General features: G+C 38.5%; 3 protein-coding genes across 11 annotated transcripts in view; 2 read left to right on the top strand and 1 right to left on the bottom strand.

Moving 5' to 3' along the window:
- Positions 1-17,869, top strand: part of LOC113498558 (protein alan shepard) — a 106,130-nt gene extending 88,261 nt beyond the window's left edge. Inside the window, exons 3-10 of one of the 9 annotated variants that reach the window (XM_026878601.1) lie at positions 7,887-8,158; positions 8,233-8,291; positions 9,003-9,127; positions 10,765-10,959; positions 11,278-11,424; positions 12,108-12,392; positions 12,665-12,703; positions 12,999-17,869. In XM_026878601.1, coding sequence (XP_026734402.1) covers positions 7,887-8,158; positions 8,233-8,291; positions 9,003-9,127; positions 10,765-10,959; positions 11,278-11,424; positions 12,108-12,392; positions 12,665-12,703; positions 12,999-13,133 — 1,257 coding nt within the window. In that variant the 3' untranslated portion in view covers positions 13,134-17,869. Of the gene's footprint in view, positions 1-7,886; positions 8,159-8,232; positions 8,292-9,002; positions 9,128-10,719; positions 10,960-11,277; positions 11,425-12,107; positions 12,393-12,664; positions 12,704-12,998 lie in introns of all 9 variants that reach the window. The other 8 variants (XM_026878603.1, XM_026878602.1, XM_026878604.1 and 5 more) reach the window with 8 other exon arrangements.
- Positions 1-22,871, top strand: part of LOC113498564 — a 103,806-nt gene that overhangs the window by 48,744 nt on the left and 32,191 nt on the right. The gene's annotated exons all lie outside the window — the stretch shown is intronic.
- Positions 18,592-22,343, bottom strand: LOC113498561 (ribosome biogenesis protein WDR12 homolog). The gene is made up of 9 exons (XM_026878611.1): positions 22,145-22,343; positions 21,760-22,059; positions 21,510-21,650; positions 21,126-21,301; positions 20,932-20,996; positions 20,462-20,606; positions 19,663-19,764; positions 19,245-19,374; positions 18,592-18,904 (listed from the first exon to the last, which is right to left on the bottom strand). The coding sequence occupies exons 1-9, from the start codon at positions 22,201-22,203 to the stop codon at positions 18,763-18,765; spliced, it is 1,260 nt and encodes a 419-aa protein (XP_026734412.1). The 5' UTR covers positions 22,204-22,343; the 3' UTR covers positions 18,592-18,762.

Raw genomic sequence — 22,871 nt, forward strand, 5'->3', positions numbered from 1 at the left:
TCCGGCATTCCTTAACGGGTAGATGTGAATCATAGAACATTTACTATTTTTACTTTTCGTCGGCATCGACACTCGTCTTCGTTGTAAAGTAACACGTGTGCCGTACACTACGCATATGAAGGGTACTACGTAGTTAGAACAAAAATATACAATTTAATGTTCTAAGCTAAAAATAATATAAAAGCTTTTGAAGAGTGAATTTATGCAATTCTTATCACTATTGCCAAAACTGTAACAATCATTCCTTCTCATGTACGTACTATTTATTTAAAGTTACAGAAACATTCTATAGCCTGTATTAGACACCGTTTCTGTACAAAGGCACTTTTTGATGAAGACCTCTATCTTCCGCAATTTCTGGCTAAGTGTGCCACGTATATCTGGCTAGATAATCACGCCTCCTTCACCGCAAAAATGTTTATCTTGAAATAAAAATGGATAAAATGAACACTGTGTATTTTGACAGTACGCAAGTATTCAATAAGTAAAGGTCAATCTTTAGGCGGCGCCATCTTCTGCATGCTCTAATGAGGCGTATTTAACTTTACGATCGGCTTTACGAGCGCCGCCGGCCGGGGCTCCGCTCCCCGCCGGACCGCGAAAGCTTCCTTAATGTTATGAAACGTTTTCCTTTCATTCAACACTAATAACCGACTATTAACCAAACTCTCCTTAAGTAAACAACATCTCAAACCTTATAACGAGACGCCGACTTGAATTTATCAATACGGCTAAGTATAGTTAGCAAGTGGCGAACCTCTGGCTTCCAGCAACATTGCTTACGGCTCCGGACTGGATAATTAACCGCGAAGTCGGCTCGTTGACACCGCTCCATCAATTTCTACGCCCGCCTCGGCGGCTCTTGCTCGTTATGCATTACACACAAACAATATTATGTGATTAATGTCTTCTCGGAGCACTTAAAACAACACAACTAGATCGTGATTTGCATAAACTAGTTAATTTAGAAGTTACTTTATCGTTCCCTATTCACACAATACGTCATGGACGAGAGGGACAACTTCAGATTTAGAGCGTTTCTAATAATAGAGTTTGTATAAAGATCAATGGACAACAAACTTTTTTGAATGAATCTTCAATGGGCGTTGATTGTAAAAAATGATAAAACGTAGACGTTGAAAATATGTTCAAATAATCCGGTCTTTGTTGTCTAATCAGTGCTCTGTGTGAAGTGTCATCGAACAGAGAGCTTAGCCGAGCTGTTTACGAGGCCGACACAAACCAGATGTTGCACAAAGAGCGCGGCTGCACCTCGCCACCCTTCCCTCCACAAGAATCTCGTAAAAGGAATTTCTCGCGCCCTTATCGCCTTTCGAAATAAAATGTAGCTCCCCGCGCCGTACGTGTTTTATTACAGCGCGTCTCCTTCAGGATTTATCTCATGGTCGCCGCGCCGATACTCAACTCCTGCTTTAGCACCGAGAAACATTTGAAAAATAACACCGCTTATGCGATTTGTTCTGCTCAGCTTTTCTTTTACTGTTAAACTTTTTAGGTCGTGTTTAAAAAATCGCAGGACATGGTATATTTCAAAATCTGTTAGGTAGGTACATTGTCGTTTCCTGGTGTTGCATTCACCTTTTAAAACATTCAACATGCTTTCGAATCTGATTAGATATGCTTGTTAATGTCCCATGTAGTAATAAAAGAACATAAAAAAACGTTTTGTTTCCGATAAAATAATTACAAGTTGTAAAATGGTCATGTTATCAGCTCTGTCGATTCTTAACTGTCGTTGTAACGTTATGTTGAAGCGATAATTACTGGTTTGTTATAACTTTTATGTCGGCCGCGCGTCTTCATTTACCGCAACAGACCCGCTACAATGATTAATGTAAAAATTAACACTTTATATCCATTATCATGTATTCTTTTTTTATATTAATTGGACAATAACACAATTTACGTTGTAGTGACTGGGTTCATAATATCCGGGTAAAATAATTATCGTGTTGATCACAAAATAATTAAACACAAGAAGGATCAAACTTCCACTATTTTTTTACTTTTTTTCATGACTAGAGTAACGTTAAGAGTCGTGACAGTGGTAATCAGTCTATATCTTCACTTTTTAGTGAAGCCCGACTTTGATCGCACGTCGCAGTCCCCGGCCTGTAGCCGTAACATATATCTATGACCAGTTGATTAATGACCGGAATATGTCAGCTGTCAGGGCTGTCACAACTCGAAGCTTGTTAGATTCATCGCGCCCCTTTCCAAATATGGCAGCCCTAAATAGAGGTTACGTTTTTTAGTAAATGAGCCAACGTTTTTATCGTAAGGAGTGACAGAAGTGTCTGCCTGTAATACTCTAATGCGTTTTACGTCCGAGGCCACCCTAATCCGGCGTCGTAGCTTTAGCACTCCAATGTGGATTCCATCTTTCTGTCTTATTTACTAAAGACATGTTATTTAGGATATAAATGGTTGATATTTTAGGGTCTCATGAAAGATTCAAGCCGAGATTACGGCTGTAATTATTTTGCTCGTTTCCATTAGATTCATCTAGGTAGGCTATAAAGTACACGTACTCAACTTCCTGGCCTTTTATTTTCACACGCAAGCACTCAAAGATTATGGTGATATATTTAAATGTATTCGCTGTGGAGAATTTTATTTTGTAAATGAAATTACCACATTTATTTTGGGAGGTTTCGCTGCCGTATAATTTATATTTAGGAGATCCTTTTTCAATGTCGAACACGGTAATACGAATAACTGTGTCTATTTTATAAATGTGCCAGGGTCATCAATTACACGCGACCCCGACGGACGATTGATGAATACGGTGTGAAGCGTTCTCGGAATATTCCTAAATATACATTTTTGGTATTATCTTATCATCTGATGTGCATATGTTGACTTTGTGAGTATAATAGTTTATTTCGGTACAATGGGGCCGAGCACGTCCCACGTGTACGACCCTCCCATAAGTCGGGGTGAAAGTATAAATAAACAAGGCTTGCTGATATCTGTCATCCAAAGAATTAGATTTATTTCGGCTCTGGCGGAAGGTGAAGGACCCTAGCCCCCGTGACTGACTGCTGCGGAAACATTATCACACTCCACTACCGTACTCATATGTCTAACAGAATTCTTTGAAATAAATGGTCTTACAACAATTTGTTCTCATACACGAGGAAATTTCATATGAAATTTCTCCGACAAAATACGTCGAGATAATGTTTGCGAATCTTCTGATACTTACCTTCCTAGTAAAAGTGTTTACCATAATGGAGGTTATCTATATCAGATCGTTTTTGTACAATGGGGGTACACTTACGATGGTGGAACTTCTCCAATATTGTGAACGGGTAGTGAGGCCGGGTCAGAATGTGCAGAAAAAAGAATCATTTTTTCCCGGTAAGGGTGGTATTTTTTTGTGGAATTATGTTAATACTGGTGTGACAGAGGGTAGGACCGCTACCAATATTTAAATTCGTCCATACCAGTGTTCTGAATCATTTGCTACTGCCAATGGGCTTGTTTTTCTTTAGCTTTACGTTAATGTTTCAACGACGTCAACACCACATAATCGATGAGCCCTTTAAATCAGCGTTAAATGGGAAAAAAAACGACAATTGGTAGCGTTCTCAGGTTTTAACATTAGATTAGCAATTAAAAGGAAGTTCAACTGTCGTAGATAAACATTTTCATAATACTCGAGGTAATTGTTTCAAGCGTCGTTTAGAGGTGGACCCTAAAGGCAACTTTTACATATAATCTAAATAAACGTAGACACTCATCAAGTGGACTGTCTCGCCGTAGTAAATGGCGAACGAATTGATCGATTTCCTGATTGAATCGACGATAAAACAAATGGAGTGCTCAATTTAAATATATTGAATGGGATTTATGTTTCATTTCGTGAGCTTCGGCGTGAATCAGTTGGATTTCGCACTATGAATGTACAGACCAACGTGACAGAGACCGGCCGCGCGGTCTGACTGTGCCTTAAAATTGAAACCGGAATTTCATCGTTTATAAAACTAATTATACATTTTGAACGGATGGACCTACATGAATTTCACGTTCCTAATTAATGCAGAGGCGCTGTGCGATACGAGAGCGAATGACTCAAATGCAGTTACCTACATTAGAGTGTACAAGAGTTTGCGTGACCGTCGGCCATGTGACGTCGCTCGCGGCACGCACGCGCTGCGCTATCGAGCCGGGACCAACTGTTGAGTGCTATCTCCCACCCCCTTCGCCATGCCTTTGAGATACGGCTCCGCTCCCCTCGTGGCCCTCCTACGCGCGTGACGTCATCACCCACAGTCATATGCTTTTGATGTGAGCGTTCACGTTATTTCATAAAGGCACTGTTGACAAAATTAAATGTCGCGTGTTGTAAAAAATGTCCACATGCGGACTGACAAGTTTGGTAGCGGCTCTTTTGTTGTAATATAACTTTTATTGCCATCAGCTCACCCATATTTATGCCCTGTCAACGGAATATGAACGAGAAATGTGTCTTAAAACATTTTCAACGCTTATTATTCTTATCAGAGCCAAGGTAACATTTTATATCTATAGCTGTGCCCGCAGCTAGGCGCGCTCGCCTCAAAAGTGATTAGTTATTCGGGATGACCCGCGCTATTACCAATTTAGACGAATATTCTCGGAACGTCGGCACCCATATCAACTGATAGTAAACTGAAAAACAAGACTATTTACTTGTTTACACGATTTTGTTCGTAAGTGGTCCTTCCTAGCTATTAAATTTGTTGACGAGAAACTTCATGAGTTTTGGTATATTTTTCTAACATAGTTCCAAGTGACAAAATTAGCTCTAACAAAAAAAGATAGCCGAAAATCCAGATAAAATATATGTATTACGCAACTTTGGCACTACTAAACAATAAACAATTTTTCTATATAGCTTCTATAAAGGATGTCATTTAATAAGCAAAATACCATGAGCACGCAACAACAAAACATGTAATAATAGAATTACTTTCGAAAAGTGTTCTGACTCACAGGATGTCACACACAAATCATAGCACGTAGAAAACTTCGGCGAATTTATAACAAAATCTTATATTCACAAAACACGCCAAAAAGTTTTTACAAAAAGCAAGCACTTACCGGGGAAGTTCGCGGAAGTTTCCGACGTGATGATTACTTGTCATGAAGTGTCTCCAGCCGGCTCCGTCAACTCTCAGGAGTTGACACCTGTCGAAGCTAAGCCAGACTGATTGGAACTTACTGTGCGTCGGGATCCCGAGTACCGAGACCTCGGTACGACAACGTTGTTAGAGATGATTATTTTCCCGAAAATTTGAAGACTTGAAATGAAATCATTTTCTCTGTTAGTAGGATATATTGTTACTGTTATATGTATTTTTTCGATAACGCCAGGGTTAACATTTCCTATCCAACTACATTAAGAAGAAATGTGGAAAAAAACTCACCGGTCGTGGTCTCCTTTAAAGTTCAGACAATTTTAAAATACTATTTAATAAAATAATGCAGAGTATTTTTCGAACTGGATTTTTGAAGAAAGTACCCGTTCGATCTGCATGCATGCATCGACTAGTTCATGGGACTCAACCATTTTTGAGGCAGTCTCAAAATCCGACACACAATTGTGTGCAGATTGTGAGTCCACTAGTGGCACTATCAAAAAGTATAGTCAAAATATTACTCAAATCGCCGGTTTGAAACAACAGCCGCCACCTCTTCAATTATTATTGAGAGCTAAGAATGACACAGTTCTATGCCGCGTATTTCGCTGTCTCGCTTCTACGTCAGGAACAAACAACTGACCTTTAAGTTACTAAAAGTTTAAACATACAAAATTAAACATCAGTAGCTTCATTACGTTGCAGTCGTTGTGCATGGAACAAATTTTAAAGTCTTAATTTGTTCCGCAATTTATTTTAAGTCTCTACAGGGCATCGTAAAATTTCGCCTTAAATCTCCGACATAGTTAGAGTGGTATTTCCGTCAACAAACTCCAAGTGTAACAAACTTTGGTTGTTCTGCCCCGCGAGGACACTGGCCTGACTCACTTAATTACCCATCCAAAATTCCGAGCAGATAATAAAGTTAAATTGAGTAAATTGCACAGGTGGCCGGCATTATGTGAACTTGTTGTAGACTACTCAGTTTGAACAGCAGTAATCGGACGTTTAGCCTTTTTACTGGCACTTCAAACTTGGTGTATTAACGGAACGGTAAATGGAGTGTTTACTTTTACGCATAAGGAAGAACTGAACATCCTATGGCAAAAATAAGGAAGGACCTTATGACCGTGTCCTTTTGATTGCAAAACTCGTTTTTTAGCCAAGTCACTGTAAAGTGAAAAACAAGCGGGTATTGGTGGGGTATTAATCTTTCTCACTCTCTCAGTAATTTAAGAATATCAGTTTTATCCGGTTTATGTTCGTCGTAGGTAAATTACACAAAAAACTGTTAAATCTACAGTAATTTGAAACTTTGTATTTTAGTACAAAAACAAATTAACGAACTGCAGTTTCCATAATGAAAAACGTAGCCAATTTTATTTTCGCTTTATTGAACGTTTGTTCTTTATCAAAGACGTGGCGGCGATATAAACCACGTATTTTGCTAATTTGTTTTTATGTTGGCGTATGTATCGCAGCGGTGGTCGTTCCGGCAGTTAACACAAATTGGACCAATTACCGTCGTCTACTACCAAGATACCAATTGGATTACGAATCTAAATTCGTCCGGGAAAAGTCCTGCCGTAGGTGTACGTGCACTTTTATAGTTTAAAATAATAAATGTGGCTCCTGAAGTTAATTAAACAAATTGCGACTTTATGGCACACATGTAATTCGACTTAATGAGTTGTTACGTCAACGCCACGCACAGTTTATGGGATTAATATGTTAACTAAATGCAAATAACAGAACATCGCACACATTTTGTACCTACAGTATGAAAGGGTGACGTACATGATGGGAAATAATTATTTTCAGCTCAACTGCTTCTCTTTCATAGCAAAATCACATTCTGAAAAGATTTCTGAGTTAAAACAACGTCTTTTTATAAACAAATATTTTGTGTCGCAAAGCGTATTTACGTGATAGCGATCACTAGGACGGATTACGCAATATCCTCGTAATCAAATTCCTATTTGTGTTATCAAAGCAACGCTTCACGTTCATAGTTGTATGTGGTTGGTATCTAAAATACAATATATCCATTAACGTTTTAGCGTTAAATACTTGTTTACAGAATGAAATTGTTATTTCTAGTCGCTCGAGCCTCCTCGTTAATCCAAACTAACTGTTCCTCCATTAACAAATTGTAGCGTTGCCGGGGCGAAGCACGTGCAATCCATACCGTTGGCTTTTCTTAACTCGGTTGGTATCAAACATGCGAGTCGATTAAGGGTGCGTGCTCGGAATCGGCATGCGCTCATTACTCCTCCCTATTCATTACTCGTCGGCTAGATAACTAATAGCCGACGTCTTAACGCGTTTCACCGAGAACAGTTATTTCAATGAAGTCGCCTCGCTCGGGGCTCCGCCGCGCTCCGTGGCTTCGCGCTCGCCGACTTATTCCACCCGTTTCGCTAAGTGGATATGAGCGCATATTATCACCTTGATCCAGTGGAAATAATATAATCGTGCCGACGTCGACGTCTTACACCTCCGCGTTCACCGAGATAACAGTCATCGACATCGTGCCTTGATTACACCCAGAATTACGTTTAATTAAATAGTTATGTTTAATGTTTCTCACTGACATAAATCAAGATGTACAGCTTGGCATAAGTTTCATTAGAACTGAACAAATCCTTAATTTTTGTTTCTACATAAAGTACGTACAAAAACCGCGGTTTCAGTGAGCAGTGAGGGTGGTGATTAAACGTGTAATATGTTTTGTTGCAGTATACGGGCGCTGGCATGGGCGGCGGGTGCGGCGGCACGGGCGGGCGCGTGCCCACGGCGGCGTCGCCCGCCAACACGGCGTCCTCGTCGTCGTCCAACACGGGCTCGGCGGGCGGCACGCGCTCCACCAGCCTGAGCACGGCGCCGCCGCCGCCGGCCTCCTCCGCCTCCACCACGGGCGCGTTGGGCGAGCAGCTCAGCCGCACCAACCTCTACATCCGAGGCCTCAGCCAGAACACCACCGATAAGGACCTCGTTTCCATGTGCCAGATGTAAGACTTATCGCTCTAGTTTATCACCCGACCCCCTATCGGGTTACCGGTTCTAATCTCTTCTCTGTTTTCAGGTATGGCAACATTATTTCAACTAAAGCAATATTGGATAAAAATACGAATAAATGTAAAGGTAAACAACATTCATACCCGTACGTCCTCTATATACACTGTCATAGCGACTTACAAAGTTATGTACATGTAAAGTACTTATAGTTATAATCTGTGCATAGTATCTCACGTATGTATTTAAAATATTGTTTTACAATTTGTTACTTGAATAGATTTGCATTAATACAATTATTCGTAATTGAATTATTTAAAACAATATTAATATTTTCTAGAATACCATATACCTACCTTCATTAAACTAATCCATCTATGGTGAGACTTTTTTCCAATATATGCACGAACACTAGATACATTCGATTTGATTCATATTTATGACATTACCATACTATAAATGTTTATTTTATATACCTGTTATTTTCTAGTAGTTCAATATTATCTATCATCTTCACTATATTTGCACCCAAGCACAGATGATACCAAATTATTACCTCGATAAGAAGTATGCACAGTTATTTTAATGTTCATCACGATGTTAAACTTTTTCGATGTCACATTTCCATCACGCTATATCGAGTAGGCAATATACTCGCGCTCATTAGTTACATATCAAATGTATGTACCATAGCTGTTCTTTCTTTGAAATTTTAGATATATGTTACAACATATAAGACCAAGCATGAGTCATCGAAATATGAAGGCATTCGTTTTGAAGCAGCCAGTGTCGGCTGAGGTAACCCCATGCTATAAAACCTTTTCACTTTTGTTTTCCCAGGTTACGGTTTTGTAGATTTTGAAACAATCGCATCGGCGGAGGCTGCTGTTAAAGGATTACAAGCCAAAGGTGTTCAGGCCCAGATGGCTAAAGTGGGTATCTGGTTCCTGCGTAGACTGAACCGTGTACGTTGTGCATGCAAGTAATACTATTATGACTAACCGCCTGCTCCTTGTCCGCTCTCTCATCCCATCGTCTTCTATTTCTCCTTCGCCTTTGTTCTCAATACCTACGAAATATTAACAATTAACTCCTTGCTCCGACTAAAATCCTTTAATAAGTAATGAATGTCCAAAAGCCATTAAACACAAAAGGAATGGCAACTGTGAAATTAACAGCAGTGCGATTGTTTCTTGTCGAGAGTTGGAATCGTATAATGCTTCCGAGCCTTTCATAATTTAATTTATATTGGTCGTTACTATGGCAGTACGCGGAATTTTCTCCATTTAGACAGTTGCCTTCCTCATTGGTCCTACCCTTTTATTCCTTCTTCCCTTACTTATAGCTTTAGTATTTACCCTGGTACATATAACAAGTGCTGTAATACATATCTGAGCATTGAAACATAAAGAATGGTTTCTACCTGTAAACTTGCTAGATTTGACATTATATGCATACCTCTGTAGCATAAGCATTCGAGGTACATCTTCGAGGTGCTCCTGATTGACAGTAATATACCTAATGCCTACATTTGTTTGATTCCATAGATTTTTAAATGTCTAGATGTAGGCCCTGTGTTTAGATCATCGACAATATGGGCGATAAATACTTTGAAATGTCCCGGTATTAACACAGCTACCAAAGTACACGATCATTCATTTGTTTAGTCCATTTTGGGAACAACACGAGTGCTAATGTTGTGTGTCAGCGTATTCACAAACAGAACAATGTAACACTAATGTGTTGTAAGTATGTTCCTCCCTTCAATGGTACGCAAATCGACGCAAATATAACGCTTACTTAATTCTATACTTCAAACATGTTTCATCCTATTAATTCTATACTATTGTCGTATGCTTCAGCGTTATAACAATGTATAATTATTATATTATCGCTACTGGGCTCGGGTATTTCTATGCTTTCGATATTAAATTAGTGTGTATGCGAATTTTAACTAGCTTCGTAATCTCTATGCTAATGTATATGCCCATGTCGTTGATAACACCTACGTAATACTTAGTACATTAGATCAATCTGCTGATTTACGTCAGAGCTGGCTTCAGTGTCTAGATATCCTATGCGGGCTTCAAGCTAATTTTAACATTCTAAGACAACTCCACAGACACGTTAAATTAACGCTTAAAGACATTAATAATAACAAAATTATCAATCCATGTTGTCATGCAGCGGGTGATATCTTGTGACGTCACTAACCGCTCTCCACACTTAACGTTACGCATTGGGAACACATGTAAATAAAGCAATCTGTCCTAACACACCCGGATAATGCTTTCTAATGGTGAAAGGCAAAGTAAAGAACATGAAATGATTCTTTCTGTGTTATAAGCGCACATATTAAAGTATTTACAGTGGTTCTGGGGCTTGTCACATGGTATACAAATCTTCAAAACTTACAATAGCTGAATGAATGTGCTAGCTAAGCGTTTTCAAAGTGTTTCAGTCTCAGCACATGTGTATCGCTAACCACGTCCCGTGGTATTCACAATTGTCTGACAATTTCACTGAAATTTCCAATTTGAATTTTTAAACATTGAAGATTTGGAGAGCAAGTTCTTCACCTATTACTCCGGGGCATTTACAGCAACAAGAGCAGGACCCAACCAACCTGTACATGGCGAACCTGCCGCCGCACTTCAAGGAGAATGATGTGGACCAACTGCTCGCCAAGTTCGGGCAGGTCGTATCCACGCGGATCCTGCGCGACACCCATGGCCAAAGCAAAGGCGTCGGCTTTGCCCGGATGGAGTCCAGGGAGAAGTGCGAGCAGATCATTCAAGTGAGTTCACCACTCTTCTACTCCACTCATATCTGAAAAAAATGCTAAAATTTTACCTTTAAGCGCGCTCTACACTCGCGGCGTGAAAGGCTGCGAAAGCCGCGAAACGCGTGTGTTGTGTGTGGAATCGCGCGCACGCTTCGCACCGTTCCCCATCCGCTGCGGGGAACGGCGCGAATCGCGGCGTCATTTCACAGCAAGAATTGCACGCGACTGTAGAGCGCGCTTAAGATACACATGTTTCCAAATAGTCTATTCAATAGTCCCCAATGAGGTTTTATTACAAATGGAACTCTACAAAATGTTTTTTGTCCCTAGATGTTCAACGGTAACCCGATCCCGGGTGCTAAGGAGCCTCTACTAGTTAAGTTTGCCGACGGCGGCAACAAGAAAAAGGCGCTTTACAACAAACAAGACAACAACGGAAGGGCATGGCGGGACAACAACGAGTCCATTACCCAGGTAGTTAGTTGACAGTCCTATTTTGAACATACATTGCACATCTACTTACAGATACATATTCGTTAATTTCAGGAGTACACATGTAAAGACGTATTTTGTTCGCCTATTTCAAAGTTGTTAACGAATACTAAGACTATTAAATCATAGCATATAAAATACTTTGCTTGAACATGGGCGAGCGCAATAAATAAGGTTTTAATTAAGATTTAAAATTTTATGTTTTTGAAATTACATAGGTGTTTTAATGTTTTATCAGATACTTTATAACGAAACTGCGTGGTTCCAGAAAATTCAATTTCAGGCAGTTTCTTTAATAGGGCTTAAATGTGTTTTCGTGTAAAGAACCGGTAACTTACGTAACTCAAAGTCTTCATTAGCGATAAAATTAGCATAAGTCGCCTTCCGGCAGCGATAGTTGTGTAAGTTTTATCAGGACAGACTCGTTGCGAGTAACAAGTGCAAGCAAACCAGTGCTGTTTAAATATGGGACTTGTAGAGCCGTAGTCCGTACGACTTTAACTCTCTCTGCAGTCGAACCTCTTCCTCATTTTAAATGGAACTAGTTCATTAGTCAACATATGTTGAAAGTCTTTAATTGGCTTTAAGAAGTGGAGAACCTGATATAGAGTATGATAGTACAAATGTTATTATAAGTAAAAGAACTTCATCTACAATGAGATATTAAGTGCTTGAATTTGCAGGCCGCCATGGCTGTGAGCGGCGTGTACGCCAGCGGCGTGGGCGGCGCGGGAGCTGGCGGTGACTGCGCCGGCGTGTACCGCGGCGGCGGCAGCGTGTATGGCGTGGCGGCCTTCCACCACCACCCGCAGCTACACCACCACCACCACGCCGCGCACCCGGCCGCTTGGCTCGCGCCCTACGCCGCGCTCATCCCGCCCGCGCACCCCGCGCACCACGCGGCGCACCCTACGCACCCCCATATACCCATCGACGCTGTGCCTAGCCAATACGTAAGTGTCTCCAACTCATTCCCCAACTAGGCAACTGGTCCACTTCTCTTCTAGGTACTTGTCATGTTCAGACAGCCTATTTTACAGTCAGCAGTCACTAAAGTTTCAGAGGGCCAGTTGTCGACCGAGCCGGGACACGAGGAGTGCGGTGGTTAGCAATATTATTAATCAATCAAAATACGGCCTAGAATCTACGGAACGATTAGTCCAAGGTTTACGAGAATATTCAGTCGAAAACAATACAGGACTGATAGTAATTCTCTGTTTTCCAGGTAAACTGGGACAGCTTAAGGCCGGAAAATGAGTTATACGTGAGTGCATAAGTAAAATTGTAATCGAACGCTCTAACCTTCCGTGTCCCATTGCTTACGATCCACCGCTCACTTAGTGCTCCTCTCGCTTTCTCTGCCACACGTTATGCTGCCACTCTGCTATACGACACTAAGTGCCTGGTGTTACCTCGTGTTTGCTAAAACTGGGAAATTAATAACAAAACCAAACATGGATGATGTTTAACTGTTCAATGGATAAAAAAAGAAAAATTAACACACCTGGGGCAATGCATATATCGATAGAGCGCTGAGACGGCACGATGTTGTGTTGCAGTATTTCACGTCGCACCCGTATCAGTACTTCGCGGGTCCCACCCCGCCGATCATCCAGATGCCGATGGAGAGCGAGCACGCGTCCACGGCGGCGTCGCCCGACGAGGCCTACCAGCCGTACCCGCCTCCCAAGTAGACCGTAAGCCACGCTACAACACTACGTGCTGTACACGAGCCAAAAATCAAAGCAACTGTGACTTTTTACGATGTTAATTTGTTTTAGTTTTAATTTGCGGCCGTTATAGACTTCATCGAAAGCTCCGCTGCGCGGCGCCCTCGCCCCGCCGGTGTCTCCTTCTATCTAGTTGTTAAGCCTATTTACTTGTTCGCCTCGACTATTTATTTTCTCGACGGGCTTCGTATTTGGCTGGTCCTCTTGGCTTTATGCTGGACGTTCGATTTGCTGTGATGTTTTGATGAGGTCTTTTGACGGTTCGAGGAGAGGATTTGATGTATAGATATAGTTGCAATTTTAAAAGTGTTTTGCATTATAATTTTATTATTGTTTTATGAAAATTCATTAAGATTTTAGGCGCAGATTTCGTACATGTTGACAAGATTATTTAAGATAGTTAGGTATTTATTTTAGCATAGATGTTTCCATGCACGGAGGGACAAATTAAACTTGTCCTCGTTGCAGACAATTCGGTAACTTTTATTATATTATTTGATTGCTTGTGTCATATCTATGAACCGTAACTGTTACGTTACTGTTTGTTTCTGGCGACACAAAAACTACGAACATCTCTAAATTAATAAAAGGTGCAATCACAATACAAAAGTGTATCTTATATATTTAAATTTTGCAATCAATCTTTAGTGTCATTTTATTTAAATTTTATTTGTTCACATCGGAGTGTATGAGGAGAGCAATATCTGAGAATCGGATAAAGGATAGATGGAAAAGGTCATATCATGGAATCAAAATTGTAAACAAAACTTGTAAAGAATAATGAAATGAATTATGTGTGTAAGGGTTAGTAATGGTGGGTACACCGATTAGATCTTGTACGATAAAATGCCGGAGATTTAGAATCTACCGATGAAAGAAGTAAGTATTTTAAATACAATCGTTGAGTCATTTTAAAGTCGGATAACATAAATTCAGCAGCTCTACGTAGTAAACATAAAAGTTTCGCTACCGGAGACCTTGGGAGAGTACCTCCCGCCTCTCGGAGCGAACAAGATCCTAAGTGCGAATTGTGTACATTTTATATACGTTTAGCATGGTGCTCTAACTCATGATGTTCCCATTATATATTTGTATGAATATATATAAAAACAGTATTATTTACCAGAAATAATATTCATACTGACGCAGTCTTCCAAAGATCGCTATATTCATTTTGTATGGCTTAGTGACCCAGCAAGCGCCACGGGAGTGGGCTATGTGCAAATGTAAAATTACCTTCCAACATCACCAACATAATTCTATACTTGTAAGAGGTACGTTAATTCCTGTTCGACAGTCGGTTATTCTTTCGTCACAAGTAGGATTATCGTTTTTTCGAACTAATTTTCTGCATATGTAGATGCGATATAAAAGTAAACTTCAATAACAATAATTGTTGCCAAACCCTAACACAGACTGAATTGATGTATACCTACTAGTTCCAAATATTTCTGATCCGCGTTTTGGTTCACACATATGCGAGTAGCGCGCGTAGCGACTAGCTAGCGTACACGCACGACCAGCGATCGTGTACTACGACTACTGATGGGTAATGACTTCCAGCGGTGACGTCTGCGCTTATATGGCACAACTGTGCTGATGATACGGCAACATTTAGCAATAAGCAGTTGTATGTAAAGTCTATTTATACATTTTACGAGTCTATACAATTTTTGTACATTGAAAACACATGTTTGAATACGTGAATAATGAAATGATCCTTTTTTGAGAATCATGTACTGAATCAACTGTAGTTGTTATTTTGTAGGCGGTCGGCACATTCCACTAGAAAACTCAAACAAAAATTCCACGATTGATTTCCACATTATAAAATGTAAATGGATTTGAAATCCAAAGTGTAACACCGTTTTGGTGTAAATGAGCACTTTTTGTACCATCACGTAGGTTTTGGGTACACTTTATGACTTTATATAAAATTTGATATTTTTATATTGAATATATATAAATTATACATGGATATGTATACATGTATATACATTGTTGATGGGTACGAGTAAAAGCCTACTATATCGCAACTGTTTAATTATATTTTAACATGTCAAGTTTCATCAGAACCAAAGTATACAAATCATTAAAGTCGAGTAAGAAGTAGGAAAATATTTATAAAACTGGACTGAAGACTAGTTAAATGTTTGATATATTAACTGTATTTTAACTGAACATTAAGCGGTAACCTCTTTATTCAAAACCTGCGACCCGACTTGATGGAGACAACACAGGAACTGAACTAGCTAACAGCAGGTTTTGAATGAATATCGTAGATTTTCAATGAAAAAGTAGATCTGTACTTGATTTTTAACAATCATTTTATTTTATTCAGGAAAAGGCTGAAACTGTACTGTTGTTCCGTAAAGAATTACTTTTTGAAATGTACATACCTACATTAGCTCACGAGATTTTCACTAGTTACGTACTTGTAACGTACAGCTAAACATCTTCCACGTAGAGGCACAACGTCGACTAACTCAAGTGAAGTGTGGACAGACAGAACGCAAACACGTAGGTAGCCCCAGATAGTAGTTGTATCAGCTGACTGCCTCCAGTACCTACCGTACGACCGCAATGAGTTGAACACTACGAATCGAGCGCATCGCATACTCTCCGCGCGCTCTGATCGAATATACATTCGAATTAGAGTGACGTCAGAGGTACACGTATGTATGGACGAACCTCGATACTCCGCAGATCAGTACTCGGACGATGTCTGATCAAGCCAAATTTTATTGAACTGAATAAGAACCGCCTTTACTTGTGAAAATGTAATAACCATAAAGTGCAATGTAGTACCGAGTCGCGTGGTACTTAGTTAAGATATGATCGTTTAGTGTCCCACGTACACTGTGGCTTCCTGTAAATGCAGTCTTCCGATAGATATTTCCGCTAAACTATGCATTTAAAATTGATGTCAACGTTTTAAATAATAATTAAATTCATTTCACGTTATTATGATCACCCGAGTCTTGGTTGAACGTACCGTTATAATATGATTTCCTAGCTCTGATGTTTTAGTTTCATTCCAATGGGCAAATCGTTGTTTCCGTAAATCGATTGTATAAATCAAATATGTATTTTAGTATAAACACGTACCAAAACGAGCACACGTAACACTGTTAAGTATTCATCTAAGTGACTTGTAGTATAGAGTGTGGCACGGTCCTGTGTAGAGTAACAGCGGCGAAAGCAAAGTATTTTAGCACGAAATTATTTTTCTAATGCTTCTCTTCCATTTAAGCAATAATAAATTAATTTGATGGTAGTGCCTTCAGCTTCCTTAAAAGTAATGATCTGATATGAATACAGTATAGCAGTTGCATGTGCTTTACACAATATTTTTACAGGTAATAGAAAACTTACCGTATTACATAAACGTAGTGATAATGTAAAAATAAACTATGTTTATAATATTTTGTATTAACAACTTATTGAAGATAATGTGGCTGTCTAATCGTTGCATTTTTCACACATGATGTAAAATTTATTGAAATCGACAGAAACGTAGATGTTCCTAGTTAGACTCACTTCTACATTCTAGACGTGTGTGATAAGAACCTTACTTTGAGATTACGGACGATGATTTGTTATACATAAGTATATGTAGTGAGATCTAAGAACACGTAAGGCGAGCACAAAGATGCGATTGGAAAACCAAGTCTTGATAACCAAAACTATGTTTCAACAGAGAATCATGTCGAAGAATAGAAATGTTAAGTAGATGTTTTTAAAAATAAGTCATTTAGATATAAGAGAACGCAAAGGAAAGTCGATACAGTGAATTGTGAAGCTACGGGCACGATAACGAATGAACGGCTAGGATTAGACCATAGGCTTAATTATAGATAGGATAGAATAGCAAACAATGTTTCGACGCTAAGATAGATAGCATAGAGCCTTAGATTTAATATATTTGTGCGGCGAGCGGCGCGGGCGCGCGACTGCCGGCTCTAGGGTAGTTTCCTTTGTTAGTTTATTAAATAATTTAATTTGAATGGACTGAAGCCGGCAGCAGCGCGCGCGCGCCGCCGCCTTAGCGTAAGGACGTCTAACAGAATAGAGAACACATTCTTGACATAAGTTTCAGTTGAACAACGTTTGCTTTCACCTCTTTCGTTATGTAGTTGAGTAAGTGTAAAGAAAGAAAATTACATGAAAAAAACGGAAGTGTCGATACGAATGTATTTGTCCAATGTGTATTAATATAGTGTGGTGTTCTACCCAGCAGACTAGTCTAGACAGTAGCATAGTATAGGTAAATATTTAGTTAGGTAGTATTATAGAATTATGAATGCAAAAAATAAAAACTTCATAAAATGTAAAAAAAAATGAAATGAAATTGTTGGTAAGACAGATTATTTTTAAGGGACATGTTGCTTCGTTGTGTTATGATGTGAGGTTTGGCATAACTATGATAATAGTGTAAAAGCATTTCTCGCAGAGAAAAGACAAAGGAAAGTGATGTATCTATTTTGTTACAAAGTGTTTGCAAGTTTCTATATTGTGCTATGAGCATTTTATGTGACCCGCATTATTTATAGTTATGCTGAATGGAAACTAAAATATAATATAAATAAATCAAAATGGTACTAAGAAGCATGTTTTATTGTGACGAGTCATGTTCCTTTGCATTGAACATATTTTGTAAGAGCAAAAATGATTGAATAAAACAAGCGAAACCAAATCTAGTACATTATTTTCTTTCTGTTGCCTACATCGTAAGAGAAAGTCATCCATCCCTCATCCTCTCTGCCGACCAGGGGCTGACCAGCCCAACCAACTTCAACTCTTGATTTTAATTTAATCTTTCATTACATTCATGTTAAAACTCATGTGCTTTTTAAAAGAATTCAGAACAAACTAATCTCGACCGTATTTGTTCCACGTAAGGTTCAGTTTAGTTCAAAGTCAATTTTACCGATGAACATGTTTCAAAACTGACTTATTCAGCATTGAAGTCTTGATGGCGTGGTGCCGGTTCAAATCCAGGCAAATCTATTGAGCGCATTTTGCTATTGCAAATAATGGACACACTACTGACAAATCAAAGCTAGTAAATGGTAATAAATTCAATTCTCATGGGACAAGCCCGAATAATGACTTTACAATGCCTTGATTTTTGTATCAAGTGATTTAGTTGCCTACAGAAAGGATTTATAAAAAGGAGAGAATTTAGCGTAAGTATATCTCAACGGTAATAGTTTGCAAACATGTTCTATTTCTAGTGCTGTAGTTTTGGGTTCGATTCCATGTTAAACAAAACCTCATACTGATTATTCACCACTCTAGTTTCAATCTTTAATTGACTTCTCAGCAACGGATGTGTGAGTATATGTGTAAGTATATAGACAAGTACATCAACCATTTTGTTGGAGGTGTTGTGTGGGTGGTGAAAACCGAAAAGCAAAAATCAATGTCAACTTATTTATTTACCTTATCCACTAGTAAAAATACACTAAACAACAAGACATACCTAAGACGGACGTTTATTGTAAATAACACTTCTAAACATTTAGCAAAAGTGGAAAAACTCCAATGTATATTATTAGGTAATGCCTGTTATTGAATTAAAGGTTAACCTTCACGTGCTCTCGTAGTGTTTCGCTTTGAATATTCTGAGGGTGTTGTCGCTGGAGCCACTGACGAGCAGCGCAGGGTTCGACCAATCACAGCACAGCACTTTGTCTTCGTGACCGCTCAAGTCGTACAGCGGGGTTCGGGGACTGTAACAAAATATAATTGGAATATATGGTGAGAATTATTATGGCACATCCTCCGAGCAAGATTTGTGTAAGTTTAAAAGATATAGGGAAAGTTGATGATTACATGAACTGGGTGTAACATGATAATTATGATAATGAATAATAAAAAAATGACAGTTTTGAACTCAATATCCCAAGGAATTAAAGTAGGAAGTAAACAATGCTATAAAATTGAAATGGAAAAGGCTAATCCTGTTACAACATATCCTATTGTCTTTTAGTAGAAATCCGTTTAACAAAAATCAACCTTGAGTCAAACAAAATAAAGTTGAAAATCGAAAAATTAAGTAAGTATACACACCTTCTGGTCTCCCAGAGCTTGACTTGTCCATCGTAGCCGGCAGAGAGGAACAATGTGTCTCTCGTCTTGGACCAGCGCACCGATTGCACCCAACCCGTGTGTGACGTGAATGTGGTCTTCACGATGCTGTCTGAAAGTATCAATCATTTTTAGTAGGTATTCATAAGTAAAGACAAGAATTGACCTGTTGATAAGTTTGAGAGAGTGAAATATCGACCGCCGTGCCGTTATGATAGAAAAATCGCTATTCGAGTTTGATCCAGAAAAAAACAAAAATCATTTTGAAGTTTAAGCGAAAAGTAAACGTCTTTATCAGAATACTCATCTGTAACTTAAGAAATATAGAACCTGCTTACCTGAGTAACCCCTCCAAAAGAAGCTAGTAATATTACAAGAGTATATAAAACTATAACTGTACCTGTAGATCTTGGGTCGTAGAGACGAATGTGTCTGTCTGCAGATGCTGTTATCATACTGTTGTTTAGCGGCGACCAGTCCACGTCAAAAAATGCTTTGTTGCCTGAAAAGCATGAAAATATTTACTAAGCATATTTTCTTTCATCACGCAAGATTTTTTTTTAATGGGAAGCATTTTTTAAAACACTTTAAGGAATTCAATCCTTTTCTCGCCAGGATTGCACAAATACTCAACTCTCATGCGCAAAGACGTCCAGACTCAGGACAAGCATTCGTGAATCACACAAACGCTAGTCCTAAGCGGGGATCGAATCCGAAACACGTCGCGCACAGTGTATTCGGCGTGATGAACTCAACCACTCGACTATCCATACATATTGTTGTATCAATAAGTTTCAGGTGACAATAATTCTATGGCTATTTAGATAATAGGAAACTGTTGCGGTAGTTAACAGTTTATATCACTAGAATGTGGTTTTATAGAAATTAATGAAAGGAAATTAGTGTATGCTGTGTCCCATGTTGTTTGTCCATATTAGAGCAGAAAAATTCAATATTTTAATGATTTTTATTAATAATCTATTGTTCATTGTCCACATTCTAGATTTTAACTTTAATTTTAGTTAAGCACTGTTTTAATAATATTGATAGGTACTATAACAATATAAAGTCATATATCATCGACCCCACAGTCAAACCATTGCAACAGTTTTGTGCTTAGTTAATAAGTTACCTACCTTTTTGTGTAAAGATAAATAAAAAAAAGAAGTAATTAGTAAGTAAAAAATGGCGATATATACCTGCTACCTCCTGTTTGAGGCCTCCAAGTTCACAATCCCACAGCTTCAGCAAGTGATCCCAACCACTTGAGAGCACTGTGTTGAAATCCATCCACTGCACACCAGAAACTGCTTCTCGATGGCCTTTTAATATTGTCAAAGGCTCCTTAAAACATAGTTTTATGGTACATTATATTGATGAAAGAATATTGTAAAAAATAGTCTAACATTCCCTCTTTATAAGGGTGGTGCATTAAATTACTCTTAGCCATGTATCAAGGTTAATGAGAGGGAAAGTCAAAGAACAATAGCAAGTGGAGATCATAATATTTTACTTAGAGTGGTGGAGGCTTTAATGCTGGCACTCAATATTAGGTTATCTGAGTCTGAGATCTTATAAAGCATGGATATTGGATAACTATTATACTAAATGATTAAGCAATGTGACTCCTTCAATGGTTTTAGTGTTTTAGTAAGTCTATAATACCAACCCTAGTATTTCCAAGTTCTGGTTTACTTCTTTTCTTTGCTGGGACATTGTCTTCATCAGATAAACCTGAAAAATATGTTTCTTTTTACAATACCACATAGAAAAACTATTGTGGAAGGAAGTTTATGTATTAAACAACTTCAGAAGCAGTAGAAGATAACTCATTTTTCTGTTGTGGTCTAAAATCAAACTTACTGGTACTCCACAGGCACACATTGTTGTCCCAACTGCCAGTTGCAAAGCGGTTACCATCAGCTGATACTGCAAGACATTCAACTCCTTTCTCGTGACCACGACATGTCACCACACAGTCTACTGAGTTCCTTGTAACATTCCACACCCATAACATTGCTGATTGGTCATGGGAGCCACTGTAAACATAAATAACTTCATTATTGTTTATAAACAAGTGTTAAAAGAAAATTACTATACAAAGATACAGTATTTTAATGAATTTACCAATGCAAATGATTAATAAAAAGCTATTTAACCTAAAATACTATTATTTCTGCAGAGTTTAGAGCCCTTGTTTAGTAGTATCACAAGTGAATATTTTTAAATAACATAAGAAGATCTCACCTGGCGAAGACTGCTTGATCACCATTAAAGGAAACCCAGGAGACAGCTTTAACTGGAGATGTGTGGCCAGGAATGGCAAGTTTGTGCTGTCCCTTAGTACTCCAAATGTGAATGCTGTTGTCATAGCAACCAGACAGGATCCTACAGAGGTATAAAGAAAATTGTATCATAAAGGGTATTTGTCTAGAATATAATATTAAGCCATGATATGGCCTTTTATCTCAATTAATATGAAGAAAGATATACTAACCAGTTGGAATGTGCGTGTACAGTGGACACCCAGTCATCATGCATCAAACAGTCTTGTGGTGCCGGTGCTGGAAACCTTTCCAGATATTCTATTTCTAACGTATCTTCTGTAGAAACTCCTTTGTCCTGCAAATGCTCGGCCAGAGACGTACACAACAACTCCCCACATGTCAAAAAGTCGAACTCAACTGTTTTCTCTATTGATGGATTCGTTTCTTTTAACAGCGCATTTATCAATGTGTTCAAGTCTGAAGATTGGACGTTACTCTGGATAGCATAGGGACTGTCTGGTACGGCATACCTATAACGAAACACAATTAGTACTTATTACACATTGCACTACCAAAGGCACAACACCACGCCGGAGGCTAAAATATTCGACTCACTGTTCTTGTTTGGTTATAAACCGCACTTGAAGCTGGACCTCTGCTATTTCTGCAGACATTGTTGTACACGGTAATGAACTCCGAATTGAAATATTTTGCCTTTCCAAAGCAATTACAAAAAATAATAACACAAATTTAAAATTCCTCCGACACACAATGACAGTTGACACATGTTCGATGATCCAGTGAGGTTGTTTGTCAGTGTCACTTTTGTGTACGTTTTGAAACACAGCAAAATATGTTTTTCTTTTATTACGTAAAGAAAACATTATTGTTTAGATTTATTTAGAATTATTAAATATATTAGAATTTTATCACTGACATTATACTAGAGTATAGTAGTATAGTATAGAGCATATAGAGTATAGTACTAGTAGCATTTTATTGTTCAGAAACCCGAATGAAGTGTTAAAAGAAAAAACTGTAACATTCTTGTTTATTTGGTAGTCAAATAGACATTAGTATAAAATAAGTTATTCTAGTGAAGCGAATAAATTTCATACCAAAAATTAAAACCCGTTATTTATTTTATTCAAATAAGTGAGTGTTATTCAACGAAAATGCATTTAAATTGAATTTTTGCATTAGATCTTAGAAAAATGTTATTTACATGTAACCGAACATAATTGCTTGCGTTCCAGCCCCACAAGGATCATGTTTACTTGAGAACATGTTAAAATTTTTATCTCTTTCTACTAACTTGCAAGTTATATACCTGTTTCTCTCC

The sequence above is a fragment of the Trichoplusia ni genome, chromosome 11 (assembly GCF_003590095.1).
Source record: "Trichoplusia ni isolate ovarian cell line Hi5 chromosome 11, tn1, whole genome shotgun sequence".
Classification (NCBI taxonomy): Eukaryota; Metazoa; Arthropoda; class Insecta; order Lepidoptera; family Noctuidae; genus Trichoplusia; species Trichoplusia ni.

Bases quoted from the DNA above. Each gene is read 5' to 3' on its own strand.
- LOC113498561 (XM_026878611.1), bottom strand. From the start codon at position 22,203: ATGTCTGCAGAAATAGCAGAGGTCCAGCTTCAAGTGCGGTTTATAACC. The intron at 20,997-21,125 runs GTAAGTTTGATT...CATATTTTTCAG, and splicing joins TGTGTGCCTGTGGAGTACCA to GTTTATCTGATGAAGACAAT. The intron at 19,375-19,662 runs GTACAGTTATAG...TGATACTTTCAG, and splicing joins CTACGACCCAAGATCTACAG to ACAGCATCGTGAAGACCACA.